This window comes from Heteronotia binoei, chromosome 1, assembly GCF_032191835.1.
Source record: "Heteronotia binoei isolate CCM8104 ecotype False Entrance Well chromosome 1, APGP_CSIRO_Hbin_v1, whole genome shotgun sequence".
NCBI lineage: Eukaryota > Metazoa > Chordata > Lepidosauria > Squamata > Gekkonidae > Heteronotia > Heteronotia binoei.
In genome coordinates this window covers 195,462,807-195,482,201 of record NC_083223.1, presented here as the reverse complement: position 1 = coordinate 195,482,201, position 19,395 = coordinate 195,462,807, and the positions used below count along the sequence as shown (strand labels likewise).

Genomic DNA, 19,395 nt, shown 5'->3' with positions numbered 1-19,395 from the left:
TGTGAGAGCAGATTAGACAGTCCTGTAGAAGGAGGGGAAGGGCAGAGTATTACCCTTTTAAGATACATGGGGGAGGGAATTGTAGCAGAAGATGAGGGGCAAAATATCCCTTTTGTGAGTTCTGCACTCCTTGAAGATGTCAGGATCCAGCTCTGTATAATCCAGTCACTCCAGAAGTCATCATTTGCCCACATACCATTCCCAATTAAGCATGCAGTTTTTAGAGCAGAGTACCACAAGCAAACAGCAGATATACCAGGAAAACAATATTTGCCCTCAGTAACTTCACAATACTCAAAGCAAGTCATACTACAGAAGAGGAATGCACATACACATTCCACTTGTTCATGTGAACTTTTCATTTCATATTATGCATCTGAGGAAGTGAGGTCTGACTCATGGCCATTTATGCTGAAACAAGCTTGCTTATCCATATGTTGCCACATGATTTGTTTTATTCTGCTACTACATACTACCATGGTTTTGAAAACACTATTACAAAGTGGGATGAAATCCTTTCCCAAATATAGGGGGGAGTGGTCACATGCATTCTTTTTAAAAAAATTACAAAAGACTGTCTAATCAAGACATCTTCCATTCAAATACTTTATTTCTATTGTGTCTGAATGAGATCAAATCAAGCTGTTGCTTGAACAAAACTGAACTAGAAAGCTTGGGCAGAGTCACACAATGGATAGAAGTAAAAATGCCAGCAGACATCTAGGATGGCACTAAACATCAAAGCTGAATGATCAATTTGCTTAACTTTATGCTTTAAAGAGAACATTTTTACACAGGCATTTACATACTTACTGGATCAACCTGCCATATAATAACAGTTGTATCCTTTGATCCTGTTGCTAGTTTAGTGCCATCATTGGAGAATTTACAGAACCACACTTCATTACAGTGTTCTGTTAGTATCTGTTGTGTGTAACATGGGAACTGTTTCCTGAAAAATATGGAAAGAGAAATATGGCAAATAATTATGCAATATAATCAGTTGTTCCACTTAAACTAGCACAGACAACTATACTGAGAATGAACACTAGCCACAGTACCATCATGCATGTCATCACGAATGTTATCTATAAAGGGAGAGTAAAAATGTACAAATATCCTACACCTAACTTCTCATATCTATGGTATATCTGCATTTTTTCAAGTTGTCATGTTTGTTCTCTTACTTGTACATGTGAACTTTCCTAAAATATTTGTCAGAATCCAGAGAATACTGTAAATAGTTCCATGTCCCTAGAAGCCTTTTGAGTGTGTTGTTCTTCAATAGCATTCTACAATGCTGCAAGGTAAACTGTTTTTCAAGCTGAGATGAATTTGAAAAGTGGTTTGTGATCTACCATGCAATTATACTGTTCAAAACACAACTCTGTCTGCTTTATTCACTTAAAATAGGTCTTTACATCTTGGCCATTGAAAATATGGAAATCAACAAGCCACTACCTTTGACCAGAGTCTCAGGTACTAACAGGCTGCAATTTTGTACCAGTTCATAAAGTTTCTTTGTGCTGAACTGTTGATAGCATTTGTTATCCTGCTATTTGTACTCTACTGCATGACTTTTATGACACTGATTCTTTAATACTGGCTGCGACGCTCAGACGTTCAGTTCAATCCATTGCCTTTTCCTTCCAGATTTAAAATGAATGATCAGACAGCAATAGCTGTCTGTTGTGCCCCAGCTGTCTATATACCATTTCTCTCTCCCCACCCCCACTTACTACATGTTTCTTTTGATACCTGTGAAAGTCCAGTCCTTTTGGGCTTAGATGGTTTCAAACTGGATTTCCTTTTCTCTGATCCCTCTGTTGTGAACCCAAGCCATCAAGCAGGTCTAACTGGTCTCTTGTTTTCCCAGCTGCCATTTGTTTTTACTAGTTAGCAATGTGCGAATAACTGCATATCCACACATCATTCTCTTTCACACATACACACACAACAGCTTCTCAAAACTACGTTTTCAACTTCCAAAGAAAGATTCCTCTGTATTTCAGCTTTTTTCTGTGTTTTGTGGTACATGGGGTGGGAAAGGGGATACTTATTAGAGATTAGGGCTTTTTAGAAAGGGTGGAAGGGGGGCAGTCTGAGGATGATGCTTGTGACTCCAGCTTTGCTCCAAGTTTTTAAATAAAAATGAGAGCAGCACACAAGACACAGGATGAGGCTTCTCTATTCTCTCCACTCAGCTTTGAGATGTTTGAAACGTTGATGTTTTTGAAGGCACAGTTTAAAAAACATTTCCCCCATGCTGAACTACATACAGTATGAACTTTTTCACACAGCCTATGTATTCCGGTATGGAAGCTGGTCAGTTACTGAACAGTAACGGGTTTCTGCTGGCATTTCAGACAGACCCGACTCAGTAACTGGCTGCTACCGGAATACTGTCCCCTTTTCACACAGTCCCGCGGCTGTCCCGGTAGTGAGGCAAGCCTGAGTTGTTACTAACAAAGAGCAGCTTCTTCCAGTTTTCAACCCCTCCTTCCAGGTTGAAATTGGTATGGGGCGCTGTGTGAAATGTCCAGTATCTAATCCGGGAGCAGTTTTCGCGCCCTTTTTCGCCCGCCGGCGTGCAATCGCCAGCTTTTTTTTTTTTTTTGAATGTCGGGCTAAGATCTCTATAGCGCAATAGCGACGTATCACAACAGCATCACCTTATCTTATTGTAGTTTTAAAATTTTATGTAACTGCTTTTAAATGTATTTATTAACTATATTTTACAATGTTTGTATAATAATCATGGTATATACCATGTCCTGTTAGCCGCCCTGAGCCTGCTTCGGCGGGGAGGGCGGGATATAAATAAAATTTATTATTATTATTATTATCACCATAGGGATGCCTGGGTTCCGTTAAGATGCCAGAGATCGCCGCCGCTGAAACTTGGTAACTTATCTCAATGGAGCCTAGCCATCTCCATTGTGGTGCTGTTGTGATACGTCGCTATAGCGCTATAACAATCTTTGCCCGATGTTCCAAAAAAAAAAAAAAAGCCAGAGATCTCACGTCGGCAGTCGAAAACGGCTGGCGCTGGTGGAAGCGAGATAAAAGCAGAACAGTGTGAAATGGCTTGCTTCAATCATGGAACCCTACCGGGAAAAAAAACATGTGTCTGAAAATTCCCATCCCTGTCTCGGATTACTGCAAGGCGGCACAATACCGACTCCCTTTCTGTTTCCACCGGTAAGTGTGAAAAGGCCCTATGTCACAGAAGTGAGTATACCCCCTCACATTTTGTAAATATTTAAGTACCATATTTTTCGGACCATAAGACGCACCCCCCCCCCAAAAAAAGTGGGGGGGAAAGTGTGTGCGTCTTATGGAGTGAAGGGACGATAGGACGTACCTTCCTCGGGGATGGGGGCGATCCGCTGCCTCAGCCTCCGATCCCGGCGCTTCCCCCGCGCCTGCCTGCCTGGCTCTAGCTCTGCTTCCAGCAAGCGCTGGGATCGCTTCACGCTGCCCCCACCGCAAACCCAGCGCTTCGCGAGCACCGGCTGTGGAGGGGGCAGTGTGCTTCCTCAGTGTCTGTCTGCCTGGCTCCAGCTCTGACGATTACAGCAAGCACCAGGATCGCTCCCTCCACCCTCCGATCCCGGCGCTTGCTTTAAGCATCAGAGATGGAGCCAGGCAGACAGGCACGGAGGAAGCACGCTGCCCCCTCCGCAAACGGTGCTCGCGAAGCGCTGGGTTTGCGGTGGGGGCAGCGTGGAGCGATCCCAGCGCTTGCTGGAAGCAGAGCTGGAGCCAGGCAGGCAGGCGCAGGGGAAGCGCCGGGATCGGAGGCGGAGGCAGCGGATCGCCCCCCAGGAGGAAGGTGCGTCCTATGGTCCGGAGCATCTTATTGACCGAAAAATACGGTATATCTTTTCATGTGACAACAATGAAGAAATGACACTTGGCTACAATGTAAAGTAGCGAGTCTACAGTTTGTATAACAGTGTAAATGTGCTGTCCCCTCAAAATTACGCAACACACAGCCATCAATGTCTAAACTGCTGGCAACAAAAGTGAGTACACCCTTAAATGATAATGTCCAAATGGGGCACAAGTAGCTGTTTTCCCTCTCTGGTGTCATGTGACTCGTTAGTGGTATAAGGTATCAGGTGTGAAGGGGGAGCAAGTTATTGCTCTCACTCCCCCATACTGGTCACTGGAAGTTCCACATGGCACCTCATGGCAATGAACTCTCTGAGGATCTGAAAAAACAAATTGTTGCTCTACATAAAGATGGCCTAGGCTATAAGAAGATTGCCAAGACCCTGAAACTGAGCTGCAGCACGGTGGCCAAGACCATACAGTGGTTTAACAGCACAGGTTCCACTCAAAACAGGCCTCGCCATGTTCGACCAAAGAAGTTGAGTGCCTGTGCTCAGCGTCATATCCAGAGGCTGGCTTTGGGAAACAGACGTATGAGTGCTGCCAGCATTGCTACAGAGGCTGAAGAGGTGAAGGTCAGCCTGTCAGTCCTCAGACCTTATGCCACACGCTGCATCAAATTGGTCTGCAGGGCTGTCGTCCCAGAAGGAAGCCTCTTCTAAAGATGATGGCACAAGAAAGCCCGCAGATGTTTTGCTGCAGACTAAGGACATGGATTTCTGGAACCATGTCCTGTGGTCCAATGAGACCAAGATAAACTTATTTGGTTCAGATGGTGTCAAGCATGTGTGGCGGCAACTAGATGAGGAGTACAAAGACAAGTGTGTCTTGCCTACAGTCAAGCATGGTGGTAGGAATGTCATGGTCTGGGGCTGCATGAGTGCTGCCGGCACTGGGGAGCTACAGTTCATTGAGGGAATCATGAATGCCAACATGTACTGTGACATATTGAAGCAGAGCATGATCCCCTCCCCCTCGGAGACTGGGCTGCAGGGCAGTATTCCAACATGATAATGACCCCAAACACACCTCCAAAACGACCACTGCCTTGCTAAAGAAGCTGAGGGTAAAGGTGATGGACTGGCCAAGCATGTCTCCAGACCTAAACCCTATTGAACATCTGTAGGGCATCCTGAAATGGAAGGTGGAGGTGCGCAAGGTCTCTAACATCCACCAGCTACGTGATGCTGTCATGGAGGAGTGGAAGAGGACTTCAGTGGCAACCTGTGAAGCTCTGGTGAATTCTATGCCCAAGAAGGTTAAGGCAGTGCTGGAAAATAATGGTGGCCACACAAAATATTGACACTTTGGGACCCATTTGGACATTATCACTTAGGGGTGTACTCACTTTTGTTGCCAGCAGTTTAGACATTAATGGCTGTGTGTTGAGGGGACAGCACATTTACACTGTTATACAAGCTATAGACTCACTACTTTACATTGTAGCCAAATGTCATTTCTTCAGTATTGTCACATGATAAGATATACTTAAATATTTACAAAATGTGAGGGGGTGTACTCACGTCTGTGACATACTGTATCCCAGCAGCCTTCTCCAGCAATCCCACTGGCCACCAGCTGCCACCATTCCGCCAGGAGTTTGAAGCACTGTTTCCCATAAGTGTTTTTGTGCACATGCTCAAAAGGCAAATGATTTTTTAAAAAGCCCTCCACCTCACTCCATGGCTGCTGCATCTGATCAAGCTACCATGGGGTGAAAGCACGGTAAGGTGGGTGAAAGGAGGATTTCTGATTGCAACCTGTTACCAAAAAACAAAACAAAACTGGATCAATTAGAAGCAGGGCCACATTGGATCAAACTGCAAGTCTGATTGCAGCCACTGTTACAGTAAACTACTATGAGCATTTTTATAGAATGCAGCTATCTAAAATGTATCTAAAAACAAGCATTTATCATGTTTGTGCTTTTAGTGCTTGAGGAAAGAATCAATTACATATAAACAGAAATGTCAATTAAAAATTGCAATGCCTTTGCACCTGCAAGTTACAGGTCCAAGTAATATCTTGCATTCTGATATTGAAAACCAACTGAAATTCTGTTAAAGTAAATGAGATTTTTCACCTTAACAGTGCACAGAACTGCAATCAAAGCTACCACCCTTCTCTTGTCACAAATTTCAATATCAATACTAAATTACACTCAAGAAACCAAAAATCACCAAAAGGACATTCTGGAATTGGAAAAATGTCCAAACTACTTTGGGACAATCTTGCAAGTGGCAAGACTGGATGAATAGCATGTAGCATTAATGCAAAACAAGACCAATAGGATTCATTTGCAACTGGTGGACAGAATAGGTTCTGAATAAAGAAAAGTTCTACTATAAATTCTCTAATACAATTTAAAAAACCTATTTCCCAAGTAATTTATGGGATATGAAAGAAGAAGGTCCTCAGAGGCTACAGAGCTTCTAAGGAAAGCAACTGATTAATGAAGACAGATGTGGAAAGTCAGAGATGCGTGTTACATCTTGACAGGGATTAAAAAAATGAAGTTCTGAGGTTTCACACAATTTAAATGACTACATAAAATATAGCTCAGGTTTCCAGGAAGTTTCTGAATTTCTCACTTCTTTGATGTTAATTTTGCAGTAAAATTAAAGTGTGGACACCACGGAAGTCATGGTTTGCTGCTATGAGAACAATTTTTAAGGTGCTTCAGGCTTGCTCATGCAACTGCTGCTCCTTCCTGCTCTCCTCAACCACAGTAATATGTTTTGCCACAAAACAGAAGTTGTTATATGTAAATCAGGAAACTATGGTTAACATTTATTCTGTAAGTCAGAATTCCAGAAGTCTGGTTATGGTTGCCAACTACAGTTTGCTGATATGAATCCCAAAGCAAACAATAGTTTAGTACTTACACAGTATGTAGCTTAGTAAACACAAAAAGAAAAGGTGGACATTGGGTTTGTGAAAACAAGACAGAAATTCTTCAAAAACTTGTTCATGTAGCAGCAAACCATGGCTGCTGTGGCATCTAAACCATGCCTATATCAATGTAAGCTAAACAGGATATCACGACAGCTTGAAGTTATAAATAGGAATGGGCATGAACTGGGAAAATAGAGGTTTGTTTTAGTTTGTGGTGCCACATGAACCATGAACCTTCACAAGCCTCCCTGGTTACCAAACCAGTTAGTTGCTTGGTGAACTTTCAGCTTGGACTTCACTTGCATACAGCATGCCTTACAGAAGCCATTTAAAAGGACTTTCCCTTTAAATGGCTTTACAAGGTGCGTCATGTGCGAGCAAAGTCCAAGTGATAAGTTCACTCACTCCCAGGTGAACTCGCTGCTTGGACTTCACTCATGCAGTGTGCCTTGCAAAAGCCATTTAAAGGGAAGAGGACATGCCTCAGCTGAACAAACTAGTTCAATTCAGACTGCTCAACAGAGCCTATGAAGGAGCATATCCTACAAGAGAATTGTCCCCACAGATCAGGCTGGGGGCTCTGCTGGGCAGCATGGTTCAAACCAGACTGCCCAACAGAGCCCACAAGTCATTTCAGCAATCCCTGGGAAATGGGGGTGAGCAAAAGAGATTACTGAAATAGCTTGCATCCAGGGCTCTTTTTCTAGCAGGAGCTCCTCTGCATATTAGGCCACACAACCCTGATGTAGCCAATCCTCCTGGAGCTTACAGCAGGCCCTGTAAGCTCTTGGAGGATTGGCTACATCAGGGTTGTGTGGCCTAATATGCAGAGGAGCTCCTGCTAGAAAAAGAGCCCTGCGTTGCATCTATTTCAGTCTAACAGCAAATAAATGCACAAGCCCCAGTGTTAGCCAGTAATCGATGCAAGCCATTTCAGTGATCCCTCTCCACTCCCACTTCCCACCATAAGCCCCACTAACCTCTGAAAAGCCACACAGGAGCTTGTGGGATGGTTTTGGATAGGGATGGGCAGGAACCTCAATTTGTGAACCACGACCCAGTATTTTTCGTGACAAATTTAGGGTCCTATGGAGGTTCATGCCCATCCATAGTTACTGGCCCCAGAATTTGCTCAAAGCATTTGTAGCATCTCTGGACCTTGCCTCTGCAGGAAAGCTTCCAGACTACATCTGTAATAACCAGTGCTTCCACCATAGGAATGTTCAAGTGAACACAATTTGTGAAACTGCAGCTACCTTTTCCCAACTGCCACAATCAATTAACAGAGGCTGTATGAACAGCTCCAGTTCTAACAAACTGCCTCCATGTCAATGCTGCTGGACAACAAGCTGACACACAGCCACCACCAATTCCTGAATGCATATGAGGGGGGCTACCATTAGCGGAAAATACTCTATGAAGGAATAACTTAGTTAAGGCCCTCTGGTTGAAGATAGGTTTTCAAATGTAGCTCACTGTGCTGTGAGAGACTTCAAATAGCTTAACGTTTCAACACGATGCAGCTTATCGTATAAACAGTACAGAGAAACTATGTATTCCCTATTACTTTTAATACATATTTCAAAGCACTAGTTTCTAAGTGGAACTCTGGTTTAACAAGCATTGAAAGAGCATCTCTCATTACAAGAAGTAGATGCCACATTATTTAACACTACAATTTAACATTAACAATTTCAACTGCTATTTATTTAAACTTAAAATAATATATAACTCCTTCATAAATCAGTAAATATTTTTAAAGAAAAATTGTTGCACCAGAAGACACTACTGTTGCCCTTAAAAACAAAGCGGATCTCTTACCTACTACAAACATGGTCTATAAGCAACGATACAGAATCTAGATTGTTATCTAGTTTGGTATTGTGATAGAGGCACCGGTCCCGTTGTAGCTCCACAGCTTGACGCAACAGGTTCTGCAGACGCCTTGGTGGGAGCATCACTGATGGTGGTAGGTAAGCTTCAATAAATGAAGTAATTTCAGTACAATTAGTAACTGTTCAACTCCGTTTAATACTTTGCATGTATTCCTTCACTGGACTACATCAATTCTAATTTATGCTAACTAATAATCTTAGGTACTTAAGATCTTCTTACATGATACTGAACTCATTCTTCATTTAACCAAGAGAAGCACATGACTGTTTAATGCCAACCCATTATTGTGGAAATGTCCAGCTGCCACCAATTATGCCTCCAAATAGTTCCAAGCCACTAGCAAGGACAGTGCCACTGGCATTCTGCTGGAGTGTTCCTCTGATACAAGGAGTCTTCTGCTGGAGGAACAGACTCACAGAATACAGGAACATATTGAGCTGCCTAGTTAGCAGAACAGACAACAGCCCCACAAATTCACTGAACATGTAGGGTAGGAGAGAGGGCCAGAACATGCTGGCCTTGCCCCCTGCTCCATATGATCTGTTGATTGTTTTCAGGATGCAACAGCGTGGAGACAGTGGCCATGCATACCCTATTTCCCATGATCAGTGACATTACTTTCTAAATGTTGCTGATCATAGAAAGGGAGAGTTTGCATGTCCACTTTATCCATGTGGTTGCCCCTGAGGAAGACCAGGTGATTGCATGGAGGTAGGGGGCAGGGCCAGCACAGTCATGCCTGCTCTCCCTCCCCATTCAGTGAACAAATGGGGCTATTGTCTAGCTAGGCTATTAACCAATCATTGTTCTCAGGCTCAAGGTCTTTCACCTCATAAACCACCTAATTCTATTTAACAGAGATGATTGAAATAGAACCTGGAATCTTCTACATGCAAAGCTGGGCTACCACAAATGCGCAGTCCCCTCCCCTTGGATCTAAGTAATTTACATGGAGGCAAAAATTACTGTCAGCAGATAGATTGTTCTACCTTGCCTTTATAAGGTACTGATAGTAAATATTATCCAGAATTAGGCTGCCACTGTTACAGAATATACATATATTATCCTCAATAGTCTCTTCAAAGTGGGATATACCAGAGATACCAAAGTGGGATATATCAGAGAATTAGGCTGCCACTGTTACAGAATATACATATATTATCCTCAATTCGTCTCTTCAAAGTGGGATACACCAGAGATTTAGACAGGCAATGGAAAGTAAAGGTTTTCTTACTCTGGAGTTTGTCCAAAAGCTTAGATCTGGAAGTTGTTCCTTTCCCTTCCCATTCTGCTTTTGCCCGCAGGTCTTCTGCATGACTGCACATCAGATATCTGCATAGTGAAAAAGAAATACATACTTGATATGTCTTAGAATTACAAATCTTTCTGAAGTTTGAACAGCCAGATTCCATTGTCTCCTTCAGTGAAACAATGAAGGGAGCAGTTCTGAACCTATTAACTCAGGATCTCAAGTTTTGAATACTGATAAGGTCTAAACCTTCAGTTTTGTAATTTAATACTGGAATGATAGCTTGGTCCATTAAACACCCGTCTCTTCTTTAAGAACATCTTCCAAAGTCCTGCTCAAGTATGTATTTCTGCTCCAGGTGATCCTGCCTTCTATGGTAGGATAGAAAGCAAGCAAGATCTTTTTTATGGGTAGTCTACCTGTGGTATTCCTACTCAAATACCTTGTGGAAGAAGCCAAGATTTTATTTTCCTAATCCTAATGCCCTGACCTGGGTGGTCCAGGCTAGCCTGACCTCTTCAGATCTTAGAAGCTAAGTAGGGTCAGACCTGGTTACCTGAGAAACTACCAAGATAGACCAGGATTGCTAAGCGGAGGCAAGCAATGGCAAACCATGTTGTCTCTTGCCTTGAATACCCTATGTTGTTGTCATAAGTTGGCTGCAGCTTGCTGGCAGTTTCCACCACCAGTCAGTCAGTAAGTCATTTGGTTATTAGATAGTTTTAATGTTGCATAAAATTTCACTGTTGAATTGTAATCTTCTTATTCTTTTGGTGCATTGTTTATTGTTTATATTTTTATTTAATACAGTTTAATTTGTTGCCCTGAAAACATTTTCAGCAACGAAGCAGGTAAAATGTTTTAAATAGATACAATTCAAATGTTCTGATTCAACAGCATGCCTAAGTTCTTCTAGTTAAGATGATCCTACAGTATGCAACTGATGAAGAATAAAGAAATCATGAAGATTTAAGGGCATGATAAAATCGAATTAAATAAAATAATTCTATTAAAATAACATATTTTAAGTTTCCTATGAATGCTTTAATAGAAGCAAGGAGGGCATGCTCTTCAACCAGTTCTGCAACATCAATTCCTAACAGGAAAAGCACAGTTCAACGAAGATAAACATCTCCAAGCATTTTCACTTTTATGAAGCCAGACTACATTAAACTGTCAAAATCCTTAGAAACTGTAGAGTTGATACCTAAAAGCACTTACCCACTGAGTATATGAATGCGCTCTGTGTTGTACTTCAGCGGTGTCAGTTCACAACGTAGAACCTGAAGTGCTTCCAGAACCTTACCATCTTCCAGATATTCTAAATATTTTTGCTGCAGCAGCAAAAACTTCATCCTCTGACATGACAGAAAACAGCAATCAGGTAGGGGAAAAAGGTTGATTGAAATTTCAGAAAATATTTGAGCCTAAACAAGAGAATACAGACCATTCTACGTTTTCCCTTTAAAAAGAGAAATATGCATGCTTTCACTTTTTATTAAATGTCTTTATTAAAAAGAAAGAATTAACAAATAATAGAAAAAATGAAACAAAGAAAACTATATAAAATAAGAGGCTTCCGATTTTCTCTGCAACAAATATAAATAAGGCTGTTCAGCATATCTCTGTATTCTGAACAGCTGTCTGGTACTACCAAGACACAATGTTTTAAGAACCAGAAGTCATCCAAGTGAAAATATGAAGCTGTACTATACAGAGAAAGACCACTGGACCATCTAGCTCAGGAGTGTCAGACTCATTTGTTACGAGGGACAGATCTGGCATAAATGTGACCTTGTTGGGCCAGGCCATGTGTGTCATAAAATGTAATGCCAGGCAGCAGAGATATGATTTTTTATAAAGAACACAGATAAAAACAAAGATTGTTTTTAAAGCTTAAAAACAAAATATGCTTAATATTAGTACTCTTGCAGTATTTTGTTTCTTTTAACTGACACCGCTTACTCCGAATTACTGCATCAAACTCTGAAACAATGTCTGTGCTGCAGCAATCTTGAGTATGCTGTTTAGGAGTGTGTAAGTTGCAAACCTACTTTTGATTTATTGACATTCATTACAGAAATCTCACGGTCAATGCTTTGAGCCTAAGACCCAGAAGAAAACATTAAATGGCAGGGCATTGTGAGCTTTTGTACATAATTTGCTTCATGTGCTGGTCAGCCAATGGAGAAAATAGAAGATTTGCTTTGTTGCTCTTGTGTGATTGAGCAAGCCTGGCAAAGCAAGCTGTGATGCAGAAGGAAGCGAGAGAGAGAGAAGGAAGCAGAAGACAGTGAGTTGCTTGTAGGCCTGATAGGAGCCCTCCGGGGGCCTGATCCGGTCCTCAGGCTGCATGTTTGACACCCCTGATCTAGCTCAGTACTGTCTTCTCAATTGGGAAATACCATATTCGACTACCAAGCAGAAGAAACTGTCTCAACCCTTGTTCATTGAGATCCTTTAACAGCACACATTCAACCAGTGCTCTGCCAGCAGCGCTGGTTCCAGGTTGAGTACCGGGTCAGATTCAAGGTTTTGCTATTAACCTTCTTGAACAGCCTTGGGCCAGCACACCTTCAGAACCACCCAATATGCCTCCCCCCCAAAAAATAGCACTATACTCTGGGGAGCAAGATCTCCTGGTGATCCCTGGCCTGAAAGATATCTAGCTGTCCTTGGTCAGGGTCTTTTCAGTCCTGGCCTAGTAAAGCTCTGCCTAATGACATCCATTTCCTGTAGTACCTGGGAAACTTCTGCAGGGTCTGCAAATGTTCTGCCAGGTCTATGATTAAGGACAGCAATGGTTGACCTTCAAGCTTGGCCTCCACCTCTCGCCCTCCCCCCACCCTCCATCTGAAGGGCATAAACAGACATCAGATGCCATCAGAGGATTACATTGTAGTAATGTACTGTTTTAACTGTTTTATTGAACTTGTTTGTACTTTTTAAAAATATATGCTGCTATATGTTGTACACCACCCTGAACTCTTCGGGGGAGGGCGGTTTATAAATTGAACTGATTGATCCTTTAGTCATAGATGCCAGGGGGTGAACCAGCAGTCTTCTGTATGCAAACTAGGTATTCTATCAGTGAGTCAAGACCACTCTTGCTTGATTTTCTAATTTGAAACATATGCTTTTACAAATGCAGGTCTACACACAAGCATGAAGGAACCCCAAAGTTACCTTCTCAGTCTTCCTCTGATTTCCTTAATGGGGTAATTATTAAACCTGGAATGGAATCCCCTGAATCACATACATCACAACTCAACTGTGCTGAGAACTCATGCTGGCAGGGTTAGTCCAGAACTAGATATGTTTATATGGAGGCCAAAGGATTAATGGCTAGTAGCCATTGATATACAAGGTGTAAAAACATACACTGCAAATTAGCAAAACAAGATTCAGGAACTGGTTCAACTTGAAATACTAATTTTTCCAGCTTGGTCTCCAAGGAAAGCAAAGAATACTGACTCTAAAGTAAGACTCCGTAGCCTATATTAATGTTCTTTCCATTACTATCAATGGCAATATGACCTTCACACATTTTGAACATTAGATCTCTTATCAATAGCTATGACTGGTTAACTTATTCATGGATACAAGGTAAGTGGGAAAGGGAGAATATTTGACCCTGGTATAAAAAGCTCAAATGGCAGTATTATTGTTAATACACTACCACTAGCATACTTGGTGTTTTAAGCAGGAGTCATTTCGTAGAAAAAGAGGAGCTGTAGCTCATCAGCACAGCTTATTTGCATAATCATTTGCATATGCCACACATCTGACATCACCAGAAATTATACTAAATTATATCAGCTCAGCATCTTAAAATGCTTCTTGAATTATAATTATAATAAAACCTTACTCCCATCATCCTTTTTAAATTCCTTTCTCCTATGTCGCCACAGTGGCATGATGAAGATTTCCATCTGTCTGCTTTATAAGTTTTGGTTATTTTCCCATTTTTGGTGGGGAAAAATATTAGAAATTTGCCAAATCTTAGTTCAGCAAAATTCTCACATGGGGTTTGAACAATGGAGCCCAGAAGCAGGTATTTGGGGGGGGGGGAGTTAAGAAAGAGCACAATGAAATTTAGAGGTTCTGGAGCTCTGCTCCTGTGAGCTCCTGCCCAAAATGAGGCCTGGTTTTAAGGAATAAGCAAAGGAGACATGTCTAAATCCCAGGGAGTTTATAATCTAATTTCAGCAAAAAAAAAAAAAAAAAAGATGACAAGGGAGAAAAGAGAAGGAATGGTAACAGTAGATAAACATTTTCAAATTCGCTGACATGGATTTAGCTTTATTTATACTGCAAAGGATGAGCAATGATTTACGAAGATGTTAAAGGGTCTTTTGCCTAACTGGAAAAACATTTACAAAGATGTAAAAAAATTGATAAAGAAACAATGGATTCTACCTCATGAGGTGTCACATGCCTGTGTCAGGCAAAAGTCATAAAGATCAAGAGGAAAATCAGTATAAAGCAAAGCAGAACTGAACTAGAAACCCCACAGTATAATTTGTTAATTCAATGTTATTAAAGTTAAGAACATAAGAGAAGCCATGTTGGATCAGGCCAATGGCCCATCCAGTCCAACGCTGTGTGTTGTACAGTGGCCAAAAAAACAAACAAAACCCAAGTGCAATCAGGAGGTTCACAAGTGGGTCTAGAAGCCCTTCTGCTTTGCCCCCCCCCCAAACACCAAGAATACAGAGCATCACTGCCCCAGACAGTTCCAATAATATACTTTGGCTAATAGCCACGGATGGACCACTGCTCCATATTTTTATCCAATCCCCTCTTGAAGCTGGCTATGCCTGTAGCCACCACCACCTCCTGTGGTAGTGAATTCCACATGTTAATCACCCTTTGGGTGAAGAAGTACTTCATTTTATCTGTTTTAACCCGACTGTTCAGCAATAAAATTGAATGCCCAATTAGAGGGAGAAAAGTACTTCTTTCTCTACTTTCTCCATCCCATGCATAATCTTGTAAACCTCTATCATGTCACCCCGCAGTCGACATTTCTCCAAGCTAAAGAGCCCCAAGTGTTTTAACCTTTCTTCATAGGGAAAGTGTTCCAACCCCTTTAATCATTCTAGTTGCCCCTTTCTGCACTTTTTCCAATGCTATAATATCCTTTTTGTGGTGCAGTGACCAGAATTGTACGCAGTATTCCAAATGAGACCGCTCCGTCGATTTATACAGGGGCATTATGATACTGGCTGATTTGTTTTCAATTCCCTTCCTAATAATTCCCAGCATGGTGTTGGCCTTTTTTATTGCAATCGCACACTGTCTCAACATTTTCAATGAGTTATCTACCACAATCCGAAGACCTCTCTCTTGGTCAGTCTCTGCCAGTTCACAACCCATCAACTTGTATTTGTAGCTGGGATTCTTGGCCCCAATGTGCATTACTTTGCACTTGGCCACACTGAACCTCATCTGCCACGTTGACGCCCACTCACCCAGCCTCAACAGATCCCTTTGGAGTGCCTCACAATCCTCTCTGGTTCCCACCACCCTGAACAATTTAGTGTCATCTGCAAACTTGGCCAGTTCACTGCTTACTCCCAACTCCAAATCATTAATGAACAAATTAAAGAGCATGGGACCCAGCACTGAGCCCTGCGGCACCCCACTGCTTACCGTCCTCCACTGCAAAGACTGCCCATTTATACTCACTCTCTGCTTCTTATTCATTAGCCAGTTTTTGATCCACAAGAGGACCTGTCCTTTTACTCCATGACTCTTGAGCTTACTAAGGAGCCTTTGATGAGGAACTCTATCAAAAGCTTTCTGGAAGTCAAGGTAAACAACATCTATTGGATCCCCTTTGTCCACATGTCTGTTCACCCCCTCAAAGAACTGTAACAGGTTAGTGAGGCAAGATCTTCCCTTACAGAACCCATGCTGAGTCTTCCTCAATAACTTGTGTTCATCAATGTGCCTACTCATTCTGTCCTTGATAATGGTTTCTACCAACTTTCCCGGTACAGAAGACAGACTGACTGGCCTGGAACCCTTTTTAAAGATGGGGGTGACATTTGCTAGCTTCCAGTCCTCAGGAACGGAGGCAGATTTCAATGAAAGATTACAGATTTTTGTCAGAAGATCCACAAATTCAACTTTGAGTTCTTTCAGAACACTTGGATGTATGCCATCCGGACCTGGTGACTTATTCGTTTTTAATTCGTCAATCAAATGTCGGACCTCCTCTCTTGTCACCTCAATCTGACTCAGGTCTTTCAACCCCTTCCAAAATTAGTGGTTCTGGTGCGGGCAAATACTTCTCATCTTCCACAGTGCAGACTGAGGTAAAAAATGCATTCAGTTTCTCTACCATTTCCCTATCCTCCTTCAGTAATCCTTTTACCCCTTGGTCATCCAAGGGCCCCACTGCCTCCCTCGCTGGTTTCCTCTTCTAATATATCTGAAGAAATTTTTACTGTTAGTCTTTATGTTTTTTGCAATATGCTCCTCATAGTACCTTTTTGCCTGCCTGATCACAGTCTTGTGTTTGATTTGCCACAGCCTGTGTTCCCTTTTATTAATTTCACTTTGACTAGCTTTCCACCGCTTAAAGGAATCCTTCTTACCTTTTACAGCTTCCACTACTTTGTTTGTTAACCATGCAGGCCTTTTCTTATACCTGTTTGTGCCTGTTTAGTTGCAATTAATGAGATGGTGATCTCAGTATCAGCTTCAACAACCCACAACACCAGCAAGATTCTAAACATGCATATATTTCAAGAAAGGTTGTTACCACCATGCTTGTTTGGTGGCCCATTACCATAAATCCATCAACTCATGATGTTTTTACATTACAGCAGTACTGTGGCATCTTAAAATTTTGTGAATTTATTGCAGAGCATCACATAATGTGGGCTTTGGCACACAAGAATCACTATCTCAATAAATTTGACCAGGTTGGATTCTACAACGTCCCCCATTAACTAAGAACTTGTACTCCAGAGCAAAAGAATCCTCTCTTGTGATCCCTTGTCTGTAAGATGTAGTAACTTTCTCATTTAGGCTGCAGCTATCCCTCTGAAACTGGTTTCTACACACTGTCTATGCATAACAAAACTGCTCATTTCCCCCCTAATTTTTAAAGTTACTGAATAAATAGAAGAAAAATGTCATGTGTTATACATATATTGTTTGCGGAGAACAGTACAGCAACACACATGACCGCTGTATTATTATTTTGTCTGAGTTCTATGTTTAATGTTCACTGTTGATGGGGGAAAATGCTACTTTTTTCCAGCATACCAGTACCCAGATTCCACAACAGTAGCAGCTGATGCTCTGACTTAATGAATTATCATTTTAAATCCTCACCCTTTTCCACATAGGACACAAGCATCACATGTAAAATAAAAAGCACTGTTAAGAAAGCACAGAATGTCTTGGCCTCTTCCTAATTTCCATAAATAAACGGTTTTCCACACAACTAGGGATACAGAATTTAAGAAGGCACATGCATGATTTCCAGACACCCATTTATTAAACTACTTATTTCTCTGACACTGGAAGAATTATTTCAGCCACATGGATAAAATGAAGGTTTCATCTGAGCTAGGACACATCAGAATTTAATTTAGAATTTTTCAGTGTGATGACAACTCCATCCCAGAAATGTGAAAAAACTCTGACCAAGGAGTAACCATAGCCAGCCTCCATGTATTTATTATATTTAACACACTTTTCAACAATAAAAAATGACTCCAAGAGAGGCGGCACAACTAAAAACAAATATCTGTTAAACAAAACCTTGACAAATTTTCTGTGGCTTTAGGAGCCAGCATTAGGGGCCAGACTTATTTTTCAGCCTTCAGGATTTTAGATTCTAATGACTGTATTTTCTAATTACTGCTACCACAAAACCTAATCCCAAACTGAGGAATTCTAACTCTAAATGACTTGCTTGCTCTCTTTGGACTAAAACCTAGACTAAATATTCTTCCCACACAACAATAAATTGGGGGTGGACTCAGCAGATCCATTTTCTCTTGTGGTTGTTTTTGCAGGGAGATGGGGGAGAAGCTAGGAGTTGCTGCCAACAGGCAGCCAGGATTCTAGCTACAGAACTGGCCTGGGAAAAAGCTTAAATTCATTAGAAACATTGCAGTTTAAACTCATTAGATGGACAACATTTAAAACAAAATGGTATAATTAATGTGGCTGAAAATGAAAACTGACATTAATACAAACATCCATAATATTACTGAATCCGTGACTCTAACATACTGAGTTAGTCTGAATCTGTGACTCTGAGATATTGAGCTGAAGTCTATTTCCTTAAAATAAAAGAATAAATCACAGGTTTAAAAAATGAGATCAAACACTGAAAACATTACTCAATAGGTCATGTACGTTGCTTATTACACAACCTATGGACTTTTAGATTGGTCAATCAAGAGGCTTGGAAATGTATTTGTTGTCTGAGAGAAACACCACACTAGTAGTCATTGTTCCAGAAAGTTCTGAGCACCTACTCATCATGTAAGTGCTTAGAGTGCCTGTATGTACACACAAACTCAAAGAGAATGTCAGAATCATTCTCCAATCCCTCAGCAGATATAAATTCACTGGAAAAGAGAATAGGGCTAAGAGAAGTTGAAGGCAGCACAAAAATAGGAAGACACTACATGAGCTGGATTGACTCAATAAAGGAAGTCACAGGCTTCAGTCTGCAATACCTGAGGAAGGCTGCTAACAACAGGATGTTTTGGAGCTCACTAATTCATAGGGTCACCATAAGTCAGAAGTGACTTGATGGCACTTCAGACACACACACACACAGAGTACAAGACATGATGGCTACATAACCAGTTGGTTTTAGTTTAGAAAACTAAAGCAAAACAAGACAATAAAAAAATAAAGTTTAAAAAAATAATTTATGTCTCCTATTTGATGAGAAGGGTTGTGTCCTTTAAAGCAGGGGTCACCAAAGTGCTGTCCATGGGGATGGTGCACCAACGTTTTCCTGGTGTTCACCTAGGGTTTTTAGAAAGTGAGTACAACCAGGGAGGGAGGGTCTTTTGTCCAAAAGAAAAAATGAAGATCTGACTGGCTGTATAGAGTTTTTTTAAGTTGCTTCAGCAACAGCTAGAGCCACAGCACAAAGATCTTCACTGTGGATGTATGCAAGAAAATGTTTTTAAAAATATGTTCATTTTAAAAGGCATCATGTTATACAGAGCTTCTCCTTGAAATAAGTTACTATTAGGAGTTACTCCTTGACATTCTGTAGCTGGCACCACCTCCTCCAGTACCCATTCTATAGTAGCTCCCACCACCCTGTGACAGAATTCCAAAGACTCAAAAAGTTTGGGCCCATGCTTTAAACCATCAGTAAAGGTACCCCTGCTCAATTGCCAAAATTCTTTGTGATCCAGATCTAGATATATCAGACAAAACTTCTGCAGATCCTACCATCCTGCTTC

The 19,395-nt window shown here is 41.4% G+C and overlaps 1 protein-coding gene across 2 annotated transcripts in view; it reads right to left on the bottom strand.

The window, feature by feature from the left end:
* The window catches only part of WDR26 (WD repeat domain 26), a 46,618-nt gene that overhangs the window by 14,960 nt on the left and 12,263 nt on the right, over positions 1-19,395 (bottom strand). For both annotated transcript variants that reach the window (XM_060246000.1, XM_060246009.1), the window contains exons 4-7: positions 11,159-11,295; positions 9,923-10,020; positions 8,614-8,770; positions 814-952 (exon numbers count right to left, since the gene is read on the bottom strand). In XM_060246000.1, the coding sequence (XP_060101983.1) occupies positions 814-952; positions 8,614-8,770; positions 9,923-10,020; positions 11,159-11,295 (531 nt within the window). The remainder of the gene's footprint in view (positions 1-813; positions 953-8,613; positions 8,771-9,922; positions 10,021-11,158; positions 11,296-19,395) is intronic.